This window comes from Penicillium antarcticum (assembly GCF_028974205.1).
Source record: "Penicillium antarcticum strain IBT 31339 chromosome Unknown utg000002l_segment0_segment0, whole genome shotgun sequence".
Classification (NCBI taxonomy): domain Eukaryota; kingdom Fungi; phylum Ascomycota; class Eurotiomycetes; order Eurotiales; family Aspergillaceae; genus Penicillium; species Penicillium antarcticum.
The window spans coordinates 91,910-106,997 of NW_026695300.1; the positions used below are offsets into that span (position 1 = coordinate 91,910).

Here is a 15,088-nt window from a genome sequence, read left to right on the forward strand (position 1 = left end):
GGGTCTTGGCTCTTTTATACGAGATTCCTATATCTACTCTAGTCCTACGTTTTATACTACAGTATACGTTTGATAGAGAGCTATTCTGAGTTGGCTTCTATTGTGTTTCCACGTTATTGGCTTCTTTTCCATTCGGAACGGGTACCTGGTTGAGGTACCCGAGATCAAGGCCCTCCGACGTCTCATAAACCACGGATATGGCGGATCTGAGTATTAAAGCAGCATTGCGGTGGTTCAATGCTAAATCTAGTTCTAGAACATGGGTTGAATGGACGGTAGGACTCTCAGTAATGATACAAGCCTAAACAACATGGTAGTAGCTCAAATATATAGTAGTCAATAAGACTTCATTGTGACATATTTCAGCCCCAATTATTAGATTTCAATTTAACCAAATCATTCATTCCGTTGAATGAGACCCAACAAAATCAAGGTTTGATTGCACCAAATCCCATCGAGAGAAGCTAAAATGGTCTATTGCAAAAGAGGCTGAAAAATCTACCTTGATGCCTTGATGCCACAATATCTTGGCGCCTTAGTGCCTGAGTGCCTAATTCGGCGGAACCGGTATTACATTGATCCGTCTCTTGTATAACTTCAAGCCCGCGCCCCTTGGGGCTTGACGGAAGAAGATCCGGCTCAGATTTTATGCCGAACCCTCAATATTCACTATAGATGGCGGCATACTGCTAGAAGTGGATTGGCTAATTGCTTGTCCAAAGACTAAGCACTTGGGAAGATCTCACCATAAAAGGGGTGATCTGATCGTCGCGTACATGGCATTGCTACACTGGAGACCGAATCTTCGAGACTTGTTGACTTTATTTGTGAGGTAGCCTCTAAGATAGATGTAGCTGGCTTTGATGAAAGAGATACTGAGCAAGCAGAAAATCTGGCCTATCGAAGACTACCTCAGTGACATCAAGCATCACAAGCCCGAGGATGTGCGCATTAGATCAAGATATAGCCTCTATGGTTGTACTCAGGGTGATACCTGTGAATATCCTAAGTACTTTGGAATAGTCCTATTTCGTACCTTTCCATATCCGAGCATTGCCGAGGCCCAAGACGGGCCCCTCAGCGCCCCCCTCACCGACAAACAAGCACGCCACACAACTGTAACGAACATACTGAATCATTCCATCATCAAACAAGAATAATGCAAGCAGTTGTCTTCAAAGGTCCACTACAGGTTGCACTGGAACTGAGGCCCATACCCGAGATCCAGGCCCCGACAGATGTGATACTGAAAGTCAGATACACAGCCCTCTGTGGCAGGTGAGGAATGCGATAGATTACACAGATAAATAATTGACGGAAAACTTTAGTGAGCTGCACGTATTCCGTGGACACCAGCCCTCTGCAAATGGCTTTATCATGGGCCATGAGTTCACAGGAGAAGTGATTGCTCCGTCTTTTTGAAACACATCAGAGCTAATAATCGCTGGTGTAGGTAAGCTCAGTTGGATCTGACGTACAGTCATTCAAGCCTGGTGACCGAGTGGTTTCGCCCTTCACCGTGAGCTGTGGGAGCTGTTTCTACTGCAAACGAGGCTTCTCCTCTCGATGTGCACAGAGCCAGCTATATGGCTCAGCGGTACTCGATGGCGGACAAGCCGAATATGTCCGCGTGCCGTTAGCCGATTCTACGTTATTCCACGCCCCGCCTGAGATTGACGAGAAGAAGCTGGTTTTAATGGCGGACATATTCCCCACGGGCTATTTTGCAGCTTCTAACGCTTTCAAAGCCCTGGATAAGGAAGAGATTCAGCAAAGTACCGTGCTTCTGTTTGGCTGTGGCCCTGTGGGACTGTGTGCTATTGCAAGTGCTTTGGATTATAAGCCGAAACATCTACTTGCTATTGACAGCGTCCCAGCACGGCTAGAAGTTGCTAAAGGTCTAGGAGCTGAGCCTTGGAACTTCCAAGAAGACGAGGCTGGCCTAAGACAACGCGTTAAAGATCTCACCGAAGGCCGAGGTGCAGACGTGGTCATTGAAGTGGTTGGGCATAGCAGTGCCTTACGCATGGGGTTCGAAATGCTGCGCCCATGGGGCCATCTTTCCAGTGTTGGTGTCCACAACCAAGAGATTCCGTGGACCGGAAACGAAGCGTATGGGAAGAATCTGCGATTGCAAATGGGTCGATGCCCGGTCCGAAGTAGGTGTACCGAAATTCTATCGCAAACTGGCACTGATGAAAGGTAGGCATTTTTGCCCCGGCTATGGAGTTGTTGGCGAAGAAACAGGATGTCTTAAAGTATGCTGAATTCTGATCACGAAAATGATGTGAATGCTTACAGCTTCTAGTTTCATGACTCATGATATTCGACCGCTCTCTCAAGCTATTCAGGCGTAAGTTATCGCGCTTGGTATGGTTTACTTGAAATTGTATGATTAACATGACAACAGATATGATGATTTCAACGAAATGCGAAGCCAAAAGGTCATTTTTGAAGCTGACAAATAGCGATATTACAGAAGACCCTGATGCGATTTTGGTTCTCTTTTGTATCACACAAATTGAATTGGGAGAATTTCTCCTAACATCGGGATTGCATGACCACAAGAATAGTGTACCACGAAGATAGCAGCAATGCCATTCCCATTCACAACTCCCTACAAGCAGTAGGTGGACAATATCCATGATTGCAGGCGAAACTACAAAGACCCAAATAAGAATCATCTTCACCAACAAGTGGAACTCCAGTCGCTCTGGTAGTCGGCGGAGTAGGGACTGGATCTCCCCAGGCATTGCAAACGCATGGCCCTGGCGGGCAATACCCATAGTTGCAGCAGAAGGCACACAGACCGATGTAGTTTTTGGTGCCCGATCCGGAGACACAAACACTTCCTCCGCCTCCTCCACCTCCTCCCCCAGGAGGAGTGGGCGAACTAGTAGGCGGAGAGGAAGTCGGAACAGTGGGAGGCACAGTGGGTGGAGGCGGGGGCGAGGTAGTCGGCATGCTGCTGCTCGTGGTGGAAGTGGGAGGACCGGGAGGAACGGTACCTAGAGAAGGAGTAGGCTGGCAAGTATGAACACGCAAGCCCTGCTCAAATGCAGCAAGTCCATCAGGCTGGAGAGGATCACTAAGGCCGGGGGGAAGGGTTCCCACTATGCGCTTTGTATTAGTAGTTGAATCATGACAGGTATCACTGCGCTTACCATAGGCGTTGAAATTGTACAGACCACAGACACAACCATTGATGATCTGTTTCAGACTTGTCCCAGAAAGAATCGTCTGGCCGTCGCGAAATACCGCGAAGCTTTGTGAGCCAAGTCCCATTGGAATTGCTTTGGCACTTGCACCAGCTGGTGCATCGTAGTTATAGACGCTTCCACCGCTATTGACCTGGACCGTGGCTGGAGCTGTGAGCAATGAGACCACGAAGACGGAGTCCTGCATGGATTGCCACCCATCGGGCCGTCCTATGAAATAGTTACCACTACCATTGTTCGCTGGGACCATGCAAGTATCTGTTGGGTCACAATCAACACCCCGAGGTGCCGGTCGATACCAGTAAACCAGCTCATCTGAAGAGATGTGACTGTCGGGAGAAGACTCGCCCGCTTTGAATGCGGCAATAAATGGTTTTGAGATATCCAACCAACCATCGTGCGGCCTAGAATAGTTAGCCACTTGCGCGAGAACGAAACCTAGCACCATCAAAATCTCACATATCGTTGACCCATTTAGATGCGCCGTCATCGGTATGTGGGGACTTCAAAGGTCCGATATAATGACATTCACCATAGTCATTCCATGTCACAATTTCAATGAATCGTGGTTTTAGTGCAAGAATCTCATTCCATCGATTGAACCACAAGAGATCGGATGGGAAATTCCAATTCTTGCTATAGGAAACCTCGGGTCCAAAGTGAGTAAAGAACCACGGCGAGACGGCTGTATCATCATCAGCAATGATGTTCATAAGGTTGACGAGGACATTGATATACGAACGGGCAATATAGTCTTTTCCAGCAAGCGCATTAACATATAATCGGTCCCCATCTTCAACAGAAACACTCTTCTCAGCCTTGGGAGCTTTGTTGTTTCCGTCATTTGGCCATGCCATCCAGTTCAAGAGGCCATTAACGGAAGAAATGTCAGTTCCGTACGAGGGATGGAAGTTTGGTGCGAAGAAAATCGATCGGCCGACTGCCGCTCGGAGTGCTGCTACATTCAGTCCGTCGCCCGCGAAGGACGAGACAAAGATCTTGTTGTCGACGATGAGTTGCGCGGGTAAACTGCCATATTGGGCAATTTTCTGGCCGATTGCAGTGGCTTGTCCGATATTCCACCAGTTGAAATCAAACGATATGAAGACCTTCATGTCATTATTCGCAGCGGAATCGTAGGCCAGTCGAAGTTGTTGATCAGTATATGGGTCAACTCCGATATTGAGCGCAAACGCATCAATTCCAAGGGATTTGGCACGCTTCATATCATCGTCGTAGTCGTAAGCACTGTGCCTATCACTGGTGATTCCGATCTATTTGGAGAGTTGGAAATAGGTCAAGTTGCACTACGTGGATGCTGGACTCTCACCATGAAATGGGCAAACACCAGCCGATCTGTTGATTGTCGTTTATCAACCCGAGTGTCATTATCGAAAGCAGATAAGGCATCTGTAACGATACAGAATATACCCAAGAGAGCGAGTAGAACACTATCTTTGGCCCTCATACTTGACTGATGTGCTAAGGCAGTCTTCTTCCGGGCTAAAGAGACGTATCTATATGTGGGTCAGCTTGAGATACATGCCTTGACTATGAGGTTAAGATCAATTGTCTCGCTCACATCTAAGTCTCCTTAGCATTGAACCTGTGTGGAATATTTGCACACAATGAGCTCCGGTGCCTGATATTGGGATGATGGAATTTGCGAAAGTATATCGATGGTGATCGCCGGGTATTTCTAGTGACTGGGTCATTGGCATATCTGAAGTTTATTTGCCGAATATGAAAGAGCAGCCCCCCTGTAGGCCCGTGTCATATACTTGACCATCGGTCATTCGGATGCCAAATTTAGTGCACGCGCTCTTTTCCCTGCCGGAAAGTTGGGGTAAAATCCATCCAATTCTTTTACCAAGCAAGAAATGCCGCGTTATCAATTTTCTATCTCAGTTGATGCACGCAAAGTCCCCAAAGGGTATTCGATGAAGATAACTGTACCACAATCACAGGATATACCCCGTTAACGCCACCAAATTCCTCTGGTCACCAGGAAACAATCTAACCTCCCGAATGTAACCCCCCACAAGTCCAAATTCGTGATGCCGGCAAAGCTTTGAGTGAACAAGAACAAGAAATAAGCACGAAAGTCAAATACTTCTGCACTCAGGTACTAGAAAGCCTAGATTAACAGCACAAGCGAATCATCACATTCATACAGAATAGTAGCCTTGAGTACATGGCGAGAAAACCTGCGTGGGATCTCAGCAAGGGGCGGACAGCAATGATCAATTCACGAGGACCAGGTGGGAGAGCTCCTGGAAAGAGTCGGGCTGCAGATCATACCTTGGATGTTATGATCGTTAGTTCCTCAGTTAGTATCTCTTGAAATAGAGATGGATGTCCTGCTCATGTCTTCCCCAGGACAAGACCATACAAGAGTAGAAAGAAGTCAGCCCCTGGAGTGATACATTATGGTGACATCCGAGGAACATTCCCTTCTGGACAAGGGATGTTGTAACCGGTCGGAAAGAGCAACATTGTGCAATTCTCTGGTGAAAGACTAGATGGGGTAGTCTACAATAGAACGAAGAAATGCAAACAGCAGGGAGATCACCAGGCCAAGATATATTTCTTGTGGAACAGCCCAACTCTGCTCACATGAGGCCATGTGTGACGTTGCTGCATTCCTAGACTGCGCCAACCGACAAGCATGAAGCACGGAATCAACCCGACAAGCACTCCAAGAATGCCGTCCACATGAGAAATTGAATTTCAGCCCAACCCTGTCTAATGTGCAATGACCTGAGCTTTCGCCCTAATTAGGATTAGTGGCGTTTGGGAAGCAGAGGCGAACGTGGCGTTATTGTTGATACTAAGATAAGAGACAAGGGGACAATGAACCCCCAATCAACCCATCCTGTAGACAGAATATTGAACAAGGTCTGTATGGCTTCCCTGTTCTTCGCGTTTATGTGATATGTGGGGAGCAGATCAAGTCCATGACCACTCCGTACTATCGAAGGTTAACTTAATAGTCGAGGCTCTGCGTAAGCGGAAAGACGCCGGCACGAAAATCTCGGCCTCTGAGCTGGGTGCAAGATATTGCAAGTGCTGTGATCAGCCATCCCAGGGAAAGATCAGCCATCAGCTGTTGTTCCCAGATCGTGGGAGTGCCTCAGTAATTCAAAGCTTTTCTTCCTCCTCGTTTACTGATCCAATTTGAGGATATTTTTATCCTTTAGAGGCCAGAACCCTTATTCTCAGCCTCTCAAATCGCGTTGACACTAAAAGGACGGAATAAAAATAGAAGGACACGCGGTTATGACTTTAGCAGAATCTGCATCTGGGATAGTGCTTGGCAGTGCTTAATAGTGCTTGTTAGCGGGAATGCAAATTTTCGCTCCTAATTGCCGCACATGAACCTTCATCTTTGATAGTGACTGACATACACAATTTTCAAATCAAGAACATAGCATATTGTAACATTAAATATCAACCTGAGCGCTTCTGGACGTCGTGAAAATTAAGATTCCTAACAGCCTTGTGGGGAGTGTGCCGCGCGGCATATGCGTGTGCCCGTTCAAGTATGAACTCCACCGCCTCTCGAGTGGCTGATTCCACTACGCTTGTGCAAAAATATGCCACTAAACCACGAATCTTTGCGGCGCGGCTTGGCCATCAAACGCAATAATAGACCTAAATATTGGGTTAAACCTGTTGAAGGCCGGAGGTCCACGTATTCCGACATCCGGAGTAGTGTGTGGCGGATAAGTCTTAAAGCACGTTGGCCCCCGTAGAAATGGCACCAAGACTTGACACTGCCTTCAATCATTCAACACCCTGATCAACGGATATGCGCGGCTTGGTAGTCGCCCTCTTAGCGGTGCAGTGCGCCCAGGTACTTGGCCACCCTCATGCCGCCGCAAACACAGAATGGGTTCCCGCTAAGACTACAACTACTCTGAGCCCAACGCCAATGTCAGAAGCTGGCAAAACTGGCAGGAACCATGAGAAACGCGGATATGGCGAAATTCTCATGGCCAGAGCCACCACTGACACAACCGATTCCTCTACTTCCACAACTGAGAGCACAACGTCGACCACAAGCACATCAGACACCACCACCACCACCTCAAGCGAGTCCACTTCCACTTCAACATCCTCATCGACATCCTCTACATCCTCGATCACTACTTCCTCGACTACCACTTCGTCAACCACCTCTTCTACGAGTTCGACTACTTCAAGCACTTCGACATCAAGCAGCTCAACGACCAGCACATCTTCAACAACAACTAGCACTGCAACTGCAACTAGCACCGAGAGTGCCGCCTTGAAGGCGTGGAATCACAAGGGAAACATTGCAGCAATCATATTCGGCTGCTGTCTCATCTCGCTATTCTCGGGCCTCACCATCCTTCACTGTGCACGCAATAGGGCGAGGTCACGACGCATTGCAGCACGAGAGCTGTTGGAATCCAGCGCTTCCACCTCGGCCCTTCTCCCTGCAACCTCAAAAGGAGTCTCCACTCCTGATGTCAACAGTGTTCGATCCTCGATGATGTTCACCAACCAGCCACAAACAGGCTACTTCCCTTCCACACAGAGTGTACATTCGGCGTCCAACTATCACAGCCACGCCCATTCAACAACGTCAGAGACCACTGCGGAACACGTCTCTACAGGGGAGCCAACATCGCGACCGCACACTAGTGACGCGAATACGCCTTTGGTTTGACCTAGTCGTCCACCATGATAGCTGCCACTCCTGTTTGGAACTGGCTAGACTACCTTCTTTACAAGCATATTGATAGCGTGTGAAATCAACACTGTATGAATTCATCCCCATTGTTGTAATTGTTGTATATGCAACAATACTTGTGCATGTAGTCAAACTAGCCACCTCAGGTGGTCCCAGCGCTTAAGTAAACTATCCAACAGATCTGTAAGAGTCTCATCCCCAGGCTCATTTTGTCGGTCGCCGATGAGATGAATATCAATTATCATGGCTAATCTAAAAGTGCCCCACTGGCCGGCTCGGGTATTACTGTCATTTGTCGAGACATCTCGGACTTGTCCAAACATGGATTTTGCATTGTAGCCAACTGACCAATGATTACATAGGTCATTTATACAATAGACGCCCAGAAGGTTATCTATCCCTCTAGGGTAATTCTCCGAAGCTCAATTAGCTCAACATTGTGCTGCAAACAAAGATGCTTATTGGTGGATGCGCATCGCCATGAGCCAATTACGGTCTGTGGCGCATATTCCTCTTCATATTACTTTTGATATCAAATTGAACAAGACTTGGCAGAGGACGAACATGTTATGATAATTTCGCTTATACACACAACGCTCTTCACGGCCAGCACGTGGAGCTACGATAGGCTTGCACTTATTAGGCTAATTGGCGACAGCCGACACTAGTTCATATTGAGCGGTGCCATGAGAACATGTCTCAAGCAAGCATAGTAAATTTGTAACCCCTGTTCAAACGACCAGAACTATAAATGTTGTTACATCACTTCCAATTTGTATAGAATGCTAAGAAATAAAGTCATTATGAAGACTCCATTCCTTTTGCTGCTTGCTGGCCTCACGGCCACAGTCCAATGCGAAGTACTGGCTCCGGCCAACGACATTTTGTTTCCATCGAGCGAGACCTCAAGCAACCCTCTGAAATATGCCGGAGGGAACAGTCCCTATTTCGCTGGTCAGGACGTCTTAGAACTGGATGTGTTTCACATTGCTGATCGGATCTAGGGCCTAACGTAAATGGCATCAAGAATGAAGTCCCTGATCGGTGTTCTGTCCGACAAGCTGCTTATATTGTCCGACATGGCAGCAGGTAAGTAGCTTCCTATCGGTCAATTGTCAATCTGGTCTAATGAAGGTGATGCTCAGATTCCCCGACACTGGCTCATACAACTCTTGGGTCGCAATTTATGACAAGGTTGGTCCCCTTCGTTGTTTAGAGATCAAGGAGATTGGTCTGATCACGATCCTAGATTCAACTTGCGATGAACCAGACCGGCTTCAAAGCACGCGGCTCATTGGACTTCATTTCGAATTGGAAGCCGGTACTGACTAATCCTAGCTTACAGCTAGCGCAGGAGTCGATGACAGGTTGGAAAGAGGTATGCTAAGAAGTTTGAGTTAAACCCTGACTGCCATTGTTGACACGAAGCACCAGGCAAGTGATCTCGGTTATCAACTACGGGCCAGATGTAAGGTTCTATCAATATCAGTCTGTCTGAGGTGGCCGAGTGGCTGACTTTCGATAGACCCGAACTTCTATGAAGACGGTAATCCGTTTTATGTTTGGGCAAACCAATACAAGTCGCCAATTAACAGCTCACGGGTGGTCCAAACCGCGAGAGCCTTCATCCGGGGATACCTCTACGAGTACGCTGATACATACGGGACTGTTGTCAGTGTGAACTCCACGGGATCAAACAGTGCAATTGGAAACTCGCTTGGCCCTTCAGACTCATGCCCCAAATTTGCTTCCACGAGCAGCGGAGGAAACAACGTGACAAACTGTGAGTTGTATGAGCTTTGCCTCCCTTTCTTTTTGACCATTGAGAAGAAAGACCCTGGGCTATGGATAGTTCTACCTGCAATTTGAAAATGACAGCTAACGGCTTTGCAGGGGATGCGACCTGGGTTCCAAGGACTGTCAAACGTCTCAATTCGCTACTCAGTGGGGGCCTCACTTTTACTGAAACGGAAGTTCTCTTCTTCCCTTATATGTGCGCATACGAGAGTCAAATTACAGGAAACCTCAGCCCTTGGTGTGATGTATTCACAGAAAGCGAGCTCCGCAAGTATGCATACTCTCAGGACTTGAGTTACTTCTACGGCGTCGGGCCGGGGTCAGTTGGTCCAGCCAAAGTCCTCTTCCTTCCCTTCCTTGAAAGCCTGGTTTCGCTACTTGAGAAAGGCCCAGGGCAGAAGGGTGTTGGTAAAGATGGCAACACATTTGATGTTCCCAATCTCATCATGGGCTTCTTGAATGATAATCAAATTGCCGAGATGACAGCTGCCATGGGAATCTTTGACTCCGAGAGACTGCTTCCTGATGACCATATCCCATCTGGTCATCTTTACAATGTGGCAAACTTCATTACCATGCGTGGAACTGTTGCCTTCGAGGTCATGGATTGCGTAACTGAATCCAAGCGCTACTCCTCCAACGAGGCCTATATTCGAATCCTGTTCAACGATGCCGTTTACCCAATCGCGGGCTGCCACCATGGACCGGGGAAAAGCTGTGCACTGTCTGAATATGCTTCAATTATCCGCAAAAAGATGCAACGGGCAGGAGACTTCCAAGATTACTGCAATGTCACCGAAAACAGTCATCCAGAGCAAGTCCTGGGAGCCAGCTTTTTCAGCGATTTGTCGCTAGACTTCCTCACCTTTGTCGCCCCATAGTTCACTAGCATTTTGAATGATCTGGTGCAGGGGTTGTGCGAGGTGTGGTGTGGAACTCCAAGTCGATTGAAGAATCGCGCTGATATATGACCGGATTACGCCAGAGTCGGCGACGGACCGTGTACATGCCTAGGTACTCTCATGTTTCTCAGTACATAAATTTTTGCCTCTTGCCTCTCAATCCAACTCTTCTTAGTCTTCATGGAGCACAGTTTGTTCTTTTCATCCGAGTTTCTTCTTCTACTACCTTCAGAATTTTTGTTTGATTTTTGATCAATTTGATCAAAACACCTTACAATGGAGCCACTCAGCATTGCCGTCACGGGATTTTTTTAAATAAGTGCTGAGCATTTAAAGTGGCCTTTTTACAGGTTCATGACCTTTTCTAACGTTTCCATGGAAAAATACCATTTCCACACTCTGCTCTACCGCGTCCCACGCGCTCGTGTGGTTGCTGTGGAGGATCAAATAGGCAAAGAACAATAATGGGTACACGGAATTTAGTCTTCGGGTATAAAGCGACTAAAATGAGACGCTTCATGAGTCAAGCATTCACGCTATATGGATTTCGACTAGCACGGATGTCCACGCCAGTCAGTGGCTGGCAAGTGTTGCCAAGGGCATCCACACCGTACGAGGAGCCTTGAATAATGATATTGCCGAGACAAACCACTCCTGACAGACCGGCTCTTGTAAAAAATAACGATCACCTTAAATTTGGCAGGCGCAATCTGTGGTTGCCGCTTCCTGTGAATGTCATGGCTGGCTTCTCTCGCAGATGCGACCCGAGTGGAGAAAGATTGAACTAGAACTACGTTTATTTTGAAATTGGATCCAATAGTAGTATGTATACTTCATCTTCAATGTGTATATCAAAGTCAAGACTTGGCATTTCCCGATGTGGTAATACGCGGGGATGCGGGGGTAGTCCCTTTCCGGCAGCAGGCGCCGTCTCTGCTTCACAACGCGTTCCTTGCATGATGTCAACTGCCTCAGTACCTTGCTCGAGTTGCCGCGGTAAGACTCCTGTGGTGGTTTCTTTGATCTTTACTAATACTATTTCTAGAGAGACATCAAAAGTGTAAGTCGATCTTACCAACCCTGCCTAGGCATGCTGCAACCTGCTGAGAATAAATCCTCCTATTAGGTGACAGAAGACAGCCTGTATGCAGACGCTGTGAAGCTAAAGGCCTTGAATGCAAGCCGGCGCGACGCAAGCCTGTCTTTCGACATGGTTCCACAGCAAACCTGGATGCCAATTTCAAGCAAGACCAAACATGGGTGAACAGCAGGCTTAAGAACTGGAGAGCGCCAGCTCGTTCCTCCGTGGCCTTTGAGTCTGAGCCCAGCATGGCGGTGTCGGTGTCATTGCCACGGCTCGAGGTACCGCTGCCTTCCCTGGGCCAGACTTCCAGTAATCTAGGACACCAGATCCATTCTCCGAGTCAACAAAACTTTGGCTCAGACAGGCCTGGCGAGGGATATGCCCAATATGAAGTCTTTGAAACCTTTGAATCTATGCAAGAGGATACTCGAATGACAGATGTCTCACCGCACCCGTCAACCGCCCGCCCAGCCCCTCCAGCGGTATTGCCGAGCCGCGATACGATTTTTAATACGCAATTTTCGCCCGATTCAAGATTCCATCAGGGTGATCAGGACAGTCACACCAGCAGTCATGTCATCTATCAAGGAGATCTTACAGGGTCTGACAATCCATCTCCCTCTTCCCGTGGCAGCCTTGGAGATGCAACATCCGATGTCCAAGAGTCTTGCTTGCTCCGCTACTTTATCGAGGAGCTGTCTCCTTGGGTATGTTGAGTCCTCCCAAATTATGTCCTTGACGCAATTGAAGTTAACATCCTTGAGTTTGACCACTGCGATGACCGTAGGCAATTTCAATTGGTAGTCCCTCGTCGAGCTGCGCAGTGTTCAGCCTTGAAAAACGCTGTCTTCGCAGTATCTTCCCGTCATCTCTCTCGTTTACCTCAATATATGACCCCTCATGGCATTGTATATCGCGAACAGGCTCTTCCAAATTTGACGCACACCACTTCGGTTGAATACATGCTGAAATGTATTCCGGAATTGGTTCAATTTTCAGAAATACAAGATTCGCGCCACCAAGAGAATATCATGGCGGCAACAGTCATTCTGCGTCAGTATGAGGAGATGGAAGAGGAGATTGAGGAAGGCGACGAGAAGTCTCATGCCAATGAGAAAGTCAACTTTCTGTCTATCACTCAAACAATCATTGACAGAATGATTTCTACACCGCTTCACCATTCTCTAGCTGCTGCTGCACACTGGATTGCAATTAGACAGGAAGTCTACTTTGCGTTTACCAGGCAGCGATGTCCGAAATTCCGACTCGGCGCTGACCACTGGCAGAGCATCTCTGTTGCCAATACCATGGTAGTGTTCGCCAGCCAGGTCGCAAGGTGGCGCTGGGGAATGAAGAAAGCCGAAGAATGGGGTACGTACTCATGCGGACCAAACGAGAGCTATCAATTAACTGACCTTTACCAAACCAGAGCCATTGAAGACGCAACATCAGCACCTAAGTGAAGAGTTCCGATCTGAACTGCAACCATTACTTGAGAACAAGCCAGATCGGGCGAAAGGTGAAATATTTCCTACGATTTGGTATTGTTATGACTCCCAGGTGACAGCAATTCAACACTTGAAACTGAGCGAAATGATTCTTATTGCGGAAAGCCCCCATCTTGAGTAAGCACTACCCTAATAAATTTGAAAAGGGAGGTTCTGACAACGTATGTATGATTAGGAATGCTAGAGGTGCCGTTCATCGCAAAGCCGAGGCACAAGTCCGATCAATTGTGCTGAGCATTTGTGGAATCGCATTAAACCACCCGCGTTGCCAGCCTGCGATGGTCAATGCCGTTATTTCGATCACACTTTATGGCGACTACTTCACTCAGCCTGAAGACAGGGGTGCGTTGCTTGGGATCATACACCAGACTATGGAGTTGCATTCATGGCCAATGCGAAAGCCATGTCAGCATCTCCTAGACCAATGGGAAATGGTAGGTAATGCTGAGCTATAGCGTGATGATCTAGAATAAATTTTCTCTATGGCACGACTCGAAATGTTTTCAATAATCGACGGAGCAGTGCATAGTTGTACGAAATCCACATAGAATTGGGGCAGTGGGTAGATACTTTTCGTCTATATCTGTAACATGAGCGTTGCGACAGAAACAGATCACAGAATAAGTTGAATATATATCATTACGAACTTGAACCAGTACTACGAAAAGTATTGGAACAAGTAGCCTATATCATAGTGCTGTTTGAGCGCCAGTCACGAATGCCCGAGTAGCGGCTCGACTTGCCACTAGTAGACGCCAGGCCCATTGCTCCCACTGTAGCACCGGTGGAAACACTTTGAGATTCCATATCGAAGCAATCCGTTTTCCCGTCGTCAGTACAGAATGCATATAGAACTTTCGCGTCCATGTCACAGAAAAGTTCCTCTCCTGTATGGGCAAAGTCAGGACCCATAGACGTGTCAGATTGGCAAAGCCTCTTGGCCGAGTGATGCTTGGAGTTGCTGATCACCAATTCGGAGTTGGCCCACTCAGGGCGCACAGGAGACTGACGAGCACGCAAGGCTGTGCTTCGCTTCTTCTTGGTGTAATAGTTGATGGTGTTGGGGTCATCCTCCTCACGAAGTCCGAAATTGATGTCGTTACACATTCTCTGCGGGTCTGTGTTGCTTTCATCTTGTTCATCTTTGGAGAAAGCAGGCCAGCGCACCTGAAATCCGGTCTTCGGCTGATCACCATTTTTGTCAATCCAGAAGCATTTGGGCTGGTATTCTTCATCGCTGTTTGGATACATGTGGCTCTCAAACCATGTTCCTCCGCATGCCTCGCCGTAGTCGCCTGACACAGCGTATTTGTTGCCGCCGCGGTCATCACTCCAGGTCGTCGTGACCCAAGCAACACAGATAGCATCGTTGTTAGCCGAGAAGAGGGAGTAGACTCCCTGATTCTCGTGCTCGACTTTAACTTCGCCCAGGTTTCCATTGCCCACGGTTCCAGGGTCGGCATTCATGCCAACGAATCCACCAACATCATTCCATACCCGTCTGACTTTATGTTAGGTATTGATCCTCGGATAATAATGAAATACGGAAGGGTCGAGACGAAAGCTCACATACACATCAGGGAGATCACCACCGGCATTCGTAGGCCCATTCGGACCGTCAAGAGCAACAGCGACCATGATGGTCGAACCAGAGTTCGACTCCGAACCGAAATTGTCCATACCAAATGAGACAATGGTCAGGATTCCGGAAATGACGCCAATGGCGTCAACAACAGACATATTGAAAGAAAGAAGGAGATTCAATATGGAAAACAGATTTGAATGAGGGATTCCCGCTCGAAACTGCTTCTTCTTTGGAGGTGGAGGCAAATCAGATACCTGGAGATCGATGTCCTGCT

General features: G+C 47.7%; 7 protein-coding genes across 7 annotated transcripts; 5 read left to right on the plus strand and 2 right to left on the minus strand.

Moving 5' to 3' along the window:
- Nucleotides 1–1,159: 1,159 nt before the first annotated feature.
- Nucleotides 1,160–2,468, plus strand: N7508_001031 (alcohol dehydrogenase family protein; the record flags this gene model as incomplete). Its single annotated transcript, XM_058459097.1, has 6 exons — nt 1,160–1,278; nt 1,329–1,401; nt 1,454–2,159; nt 2,207–2,258; nt 2,309–2,353; nt 2,411–2,468. 6 exons carry the CDS (start codon nt 1,160–1,162, stop codon nt 2,466–2,468), a joined length of 1,053 nt encoding a protein of 350 aa, XP_058322629.1.
- Nucleotides 2,469–2,607: 139 nt separating this feature from the next.
- On the minus strand, nt 2,608–4,686 carry N7508_001032 (glycoside hydrolase family 71 protein; the record flags this gene model as incomplete). Its single annotated transcript, XM_058459098.1, has 3 exons — nt 2,608–3,622; nt 3,678–4,492; nt 4,549–4,686. The coding sequence occupies 3 exons, from the start codon at nt 4,684–4,686 to the stop codon at nt 2,608–2,610; spliced, it is 1,968 nt and encodes a 655-aa protein (XP_058322630.1).
- A 2,343-nt stretch (nt 4,687–7,029) lies between these two features.
- N7508_001033 (uncharacterized protein) lies at nt 7,030–7,914 on the plus strand (the record flags this gene model as incomplete). Its single annotated transcript, XM_058459099.1, has 1 exon — nt 7,030–7,914. One exon carries the CDS (start codon nt 7,030–7,032, stop codon nt 7,912–7,914), a length of 885 nt encoding a protein of 294 aa, XP_058322631.1.
- An 827-nt stretch (nt 7,915–8,741) lies between these two features.
- Nucleotides 8,742–10,616, plus strand: N7508_001034 (uncharacterized protein; the record flags this gene model as incomplete). Its single annotated transcript, XM_058459100.1, has 7 exons — nt 8,742–8,892; nt 8,943–9,027; nt 9,084–9,132; nt 9,188–9,316; nt 9,373–9,406; nt 9,464–9,721; nt 9,832–10,616. The coding sequence occupies 7 exons, from the start codon at nt 8,742–8,744 to the stop codon at nt 10,614–10,616; spliced, it is 1,491 nt and encodes a 496-aa protein (XP_058322632.1).
- Nucleotides 10,617–11,596: 980 nt separating this feature from the next.
- Nucleotides 11,597–12,558, plus strand: N7508_001035 (uncharacterized protein; the record flags this gene model as incomplete). The annotated part of the gene is made up of 3 exons (XM_058459101.1): nt 11,597–11,633; nt 11,806–12,428; nt 12,526–12,558. 3 exons carry the CDS (start codon nt 11,597–11,599, stop codon nt 12,556–12,558), a joined length of 693 nt encoding a protein of 230 aa, XP_058322633.1.
- A 194-nt stretch (nt 12,559–12,752) lies between these two features.
- Nucleotides 12,753–13,684, plus strand: N7508_001036 (uncharacterized protein; the record flags this gene model as incomplete). Its single annotated transcript, XM_058459102.1, has 3 exons — nt 12,753–13,092; nt 13,151–13,346; nt 13,405–13,684. The coding sequence occupies 3 exons, from the start codon at nt 12,753–12,755 to the stop codon at nt 13,682–13,684; spliced, it is 816 nt and encodes a 271-aa protein (XP_058322634.1).
- Nucleotides 13,685–13,913: 229 nt separating this feature from the next.
- Nucleotides 13,914–14,969, minus strand: N7508_001037 (uncharacterized protein; the record flags this gene model as incomplete). The annotated part of the gene is made up of 2 exons (XM_058459103.1): nt 13,914–14,730; nt 14,803–14,969. The coding sequence occupies 2 exons, from the start codon at nt 14,967–14,969 to the stop codon at nt 13,914–13,916; spliced, it is 984 nt and encodes a 327-aa protein (XP_058322635.1).
- Nucleotides 14,970–15,088: the final 119 nt, after the last annotated feature.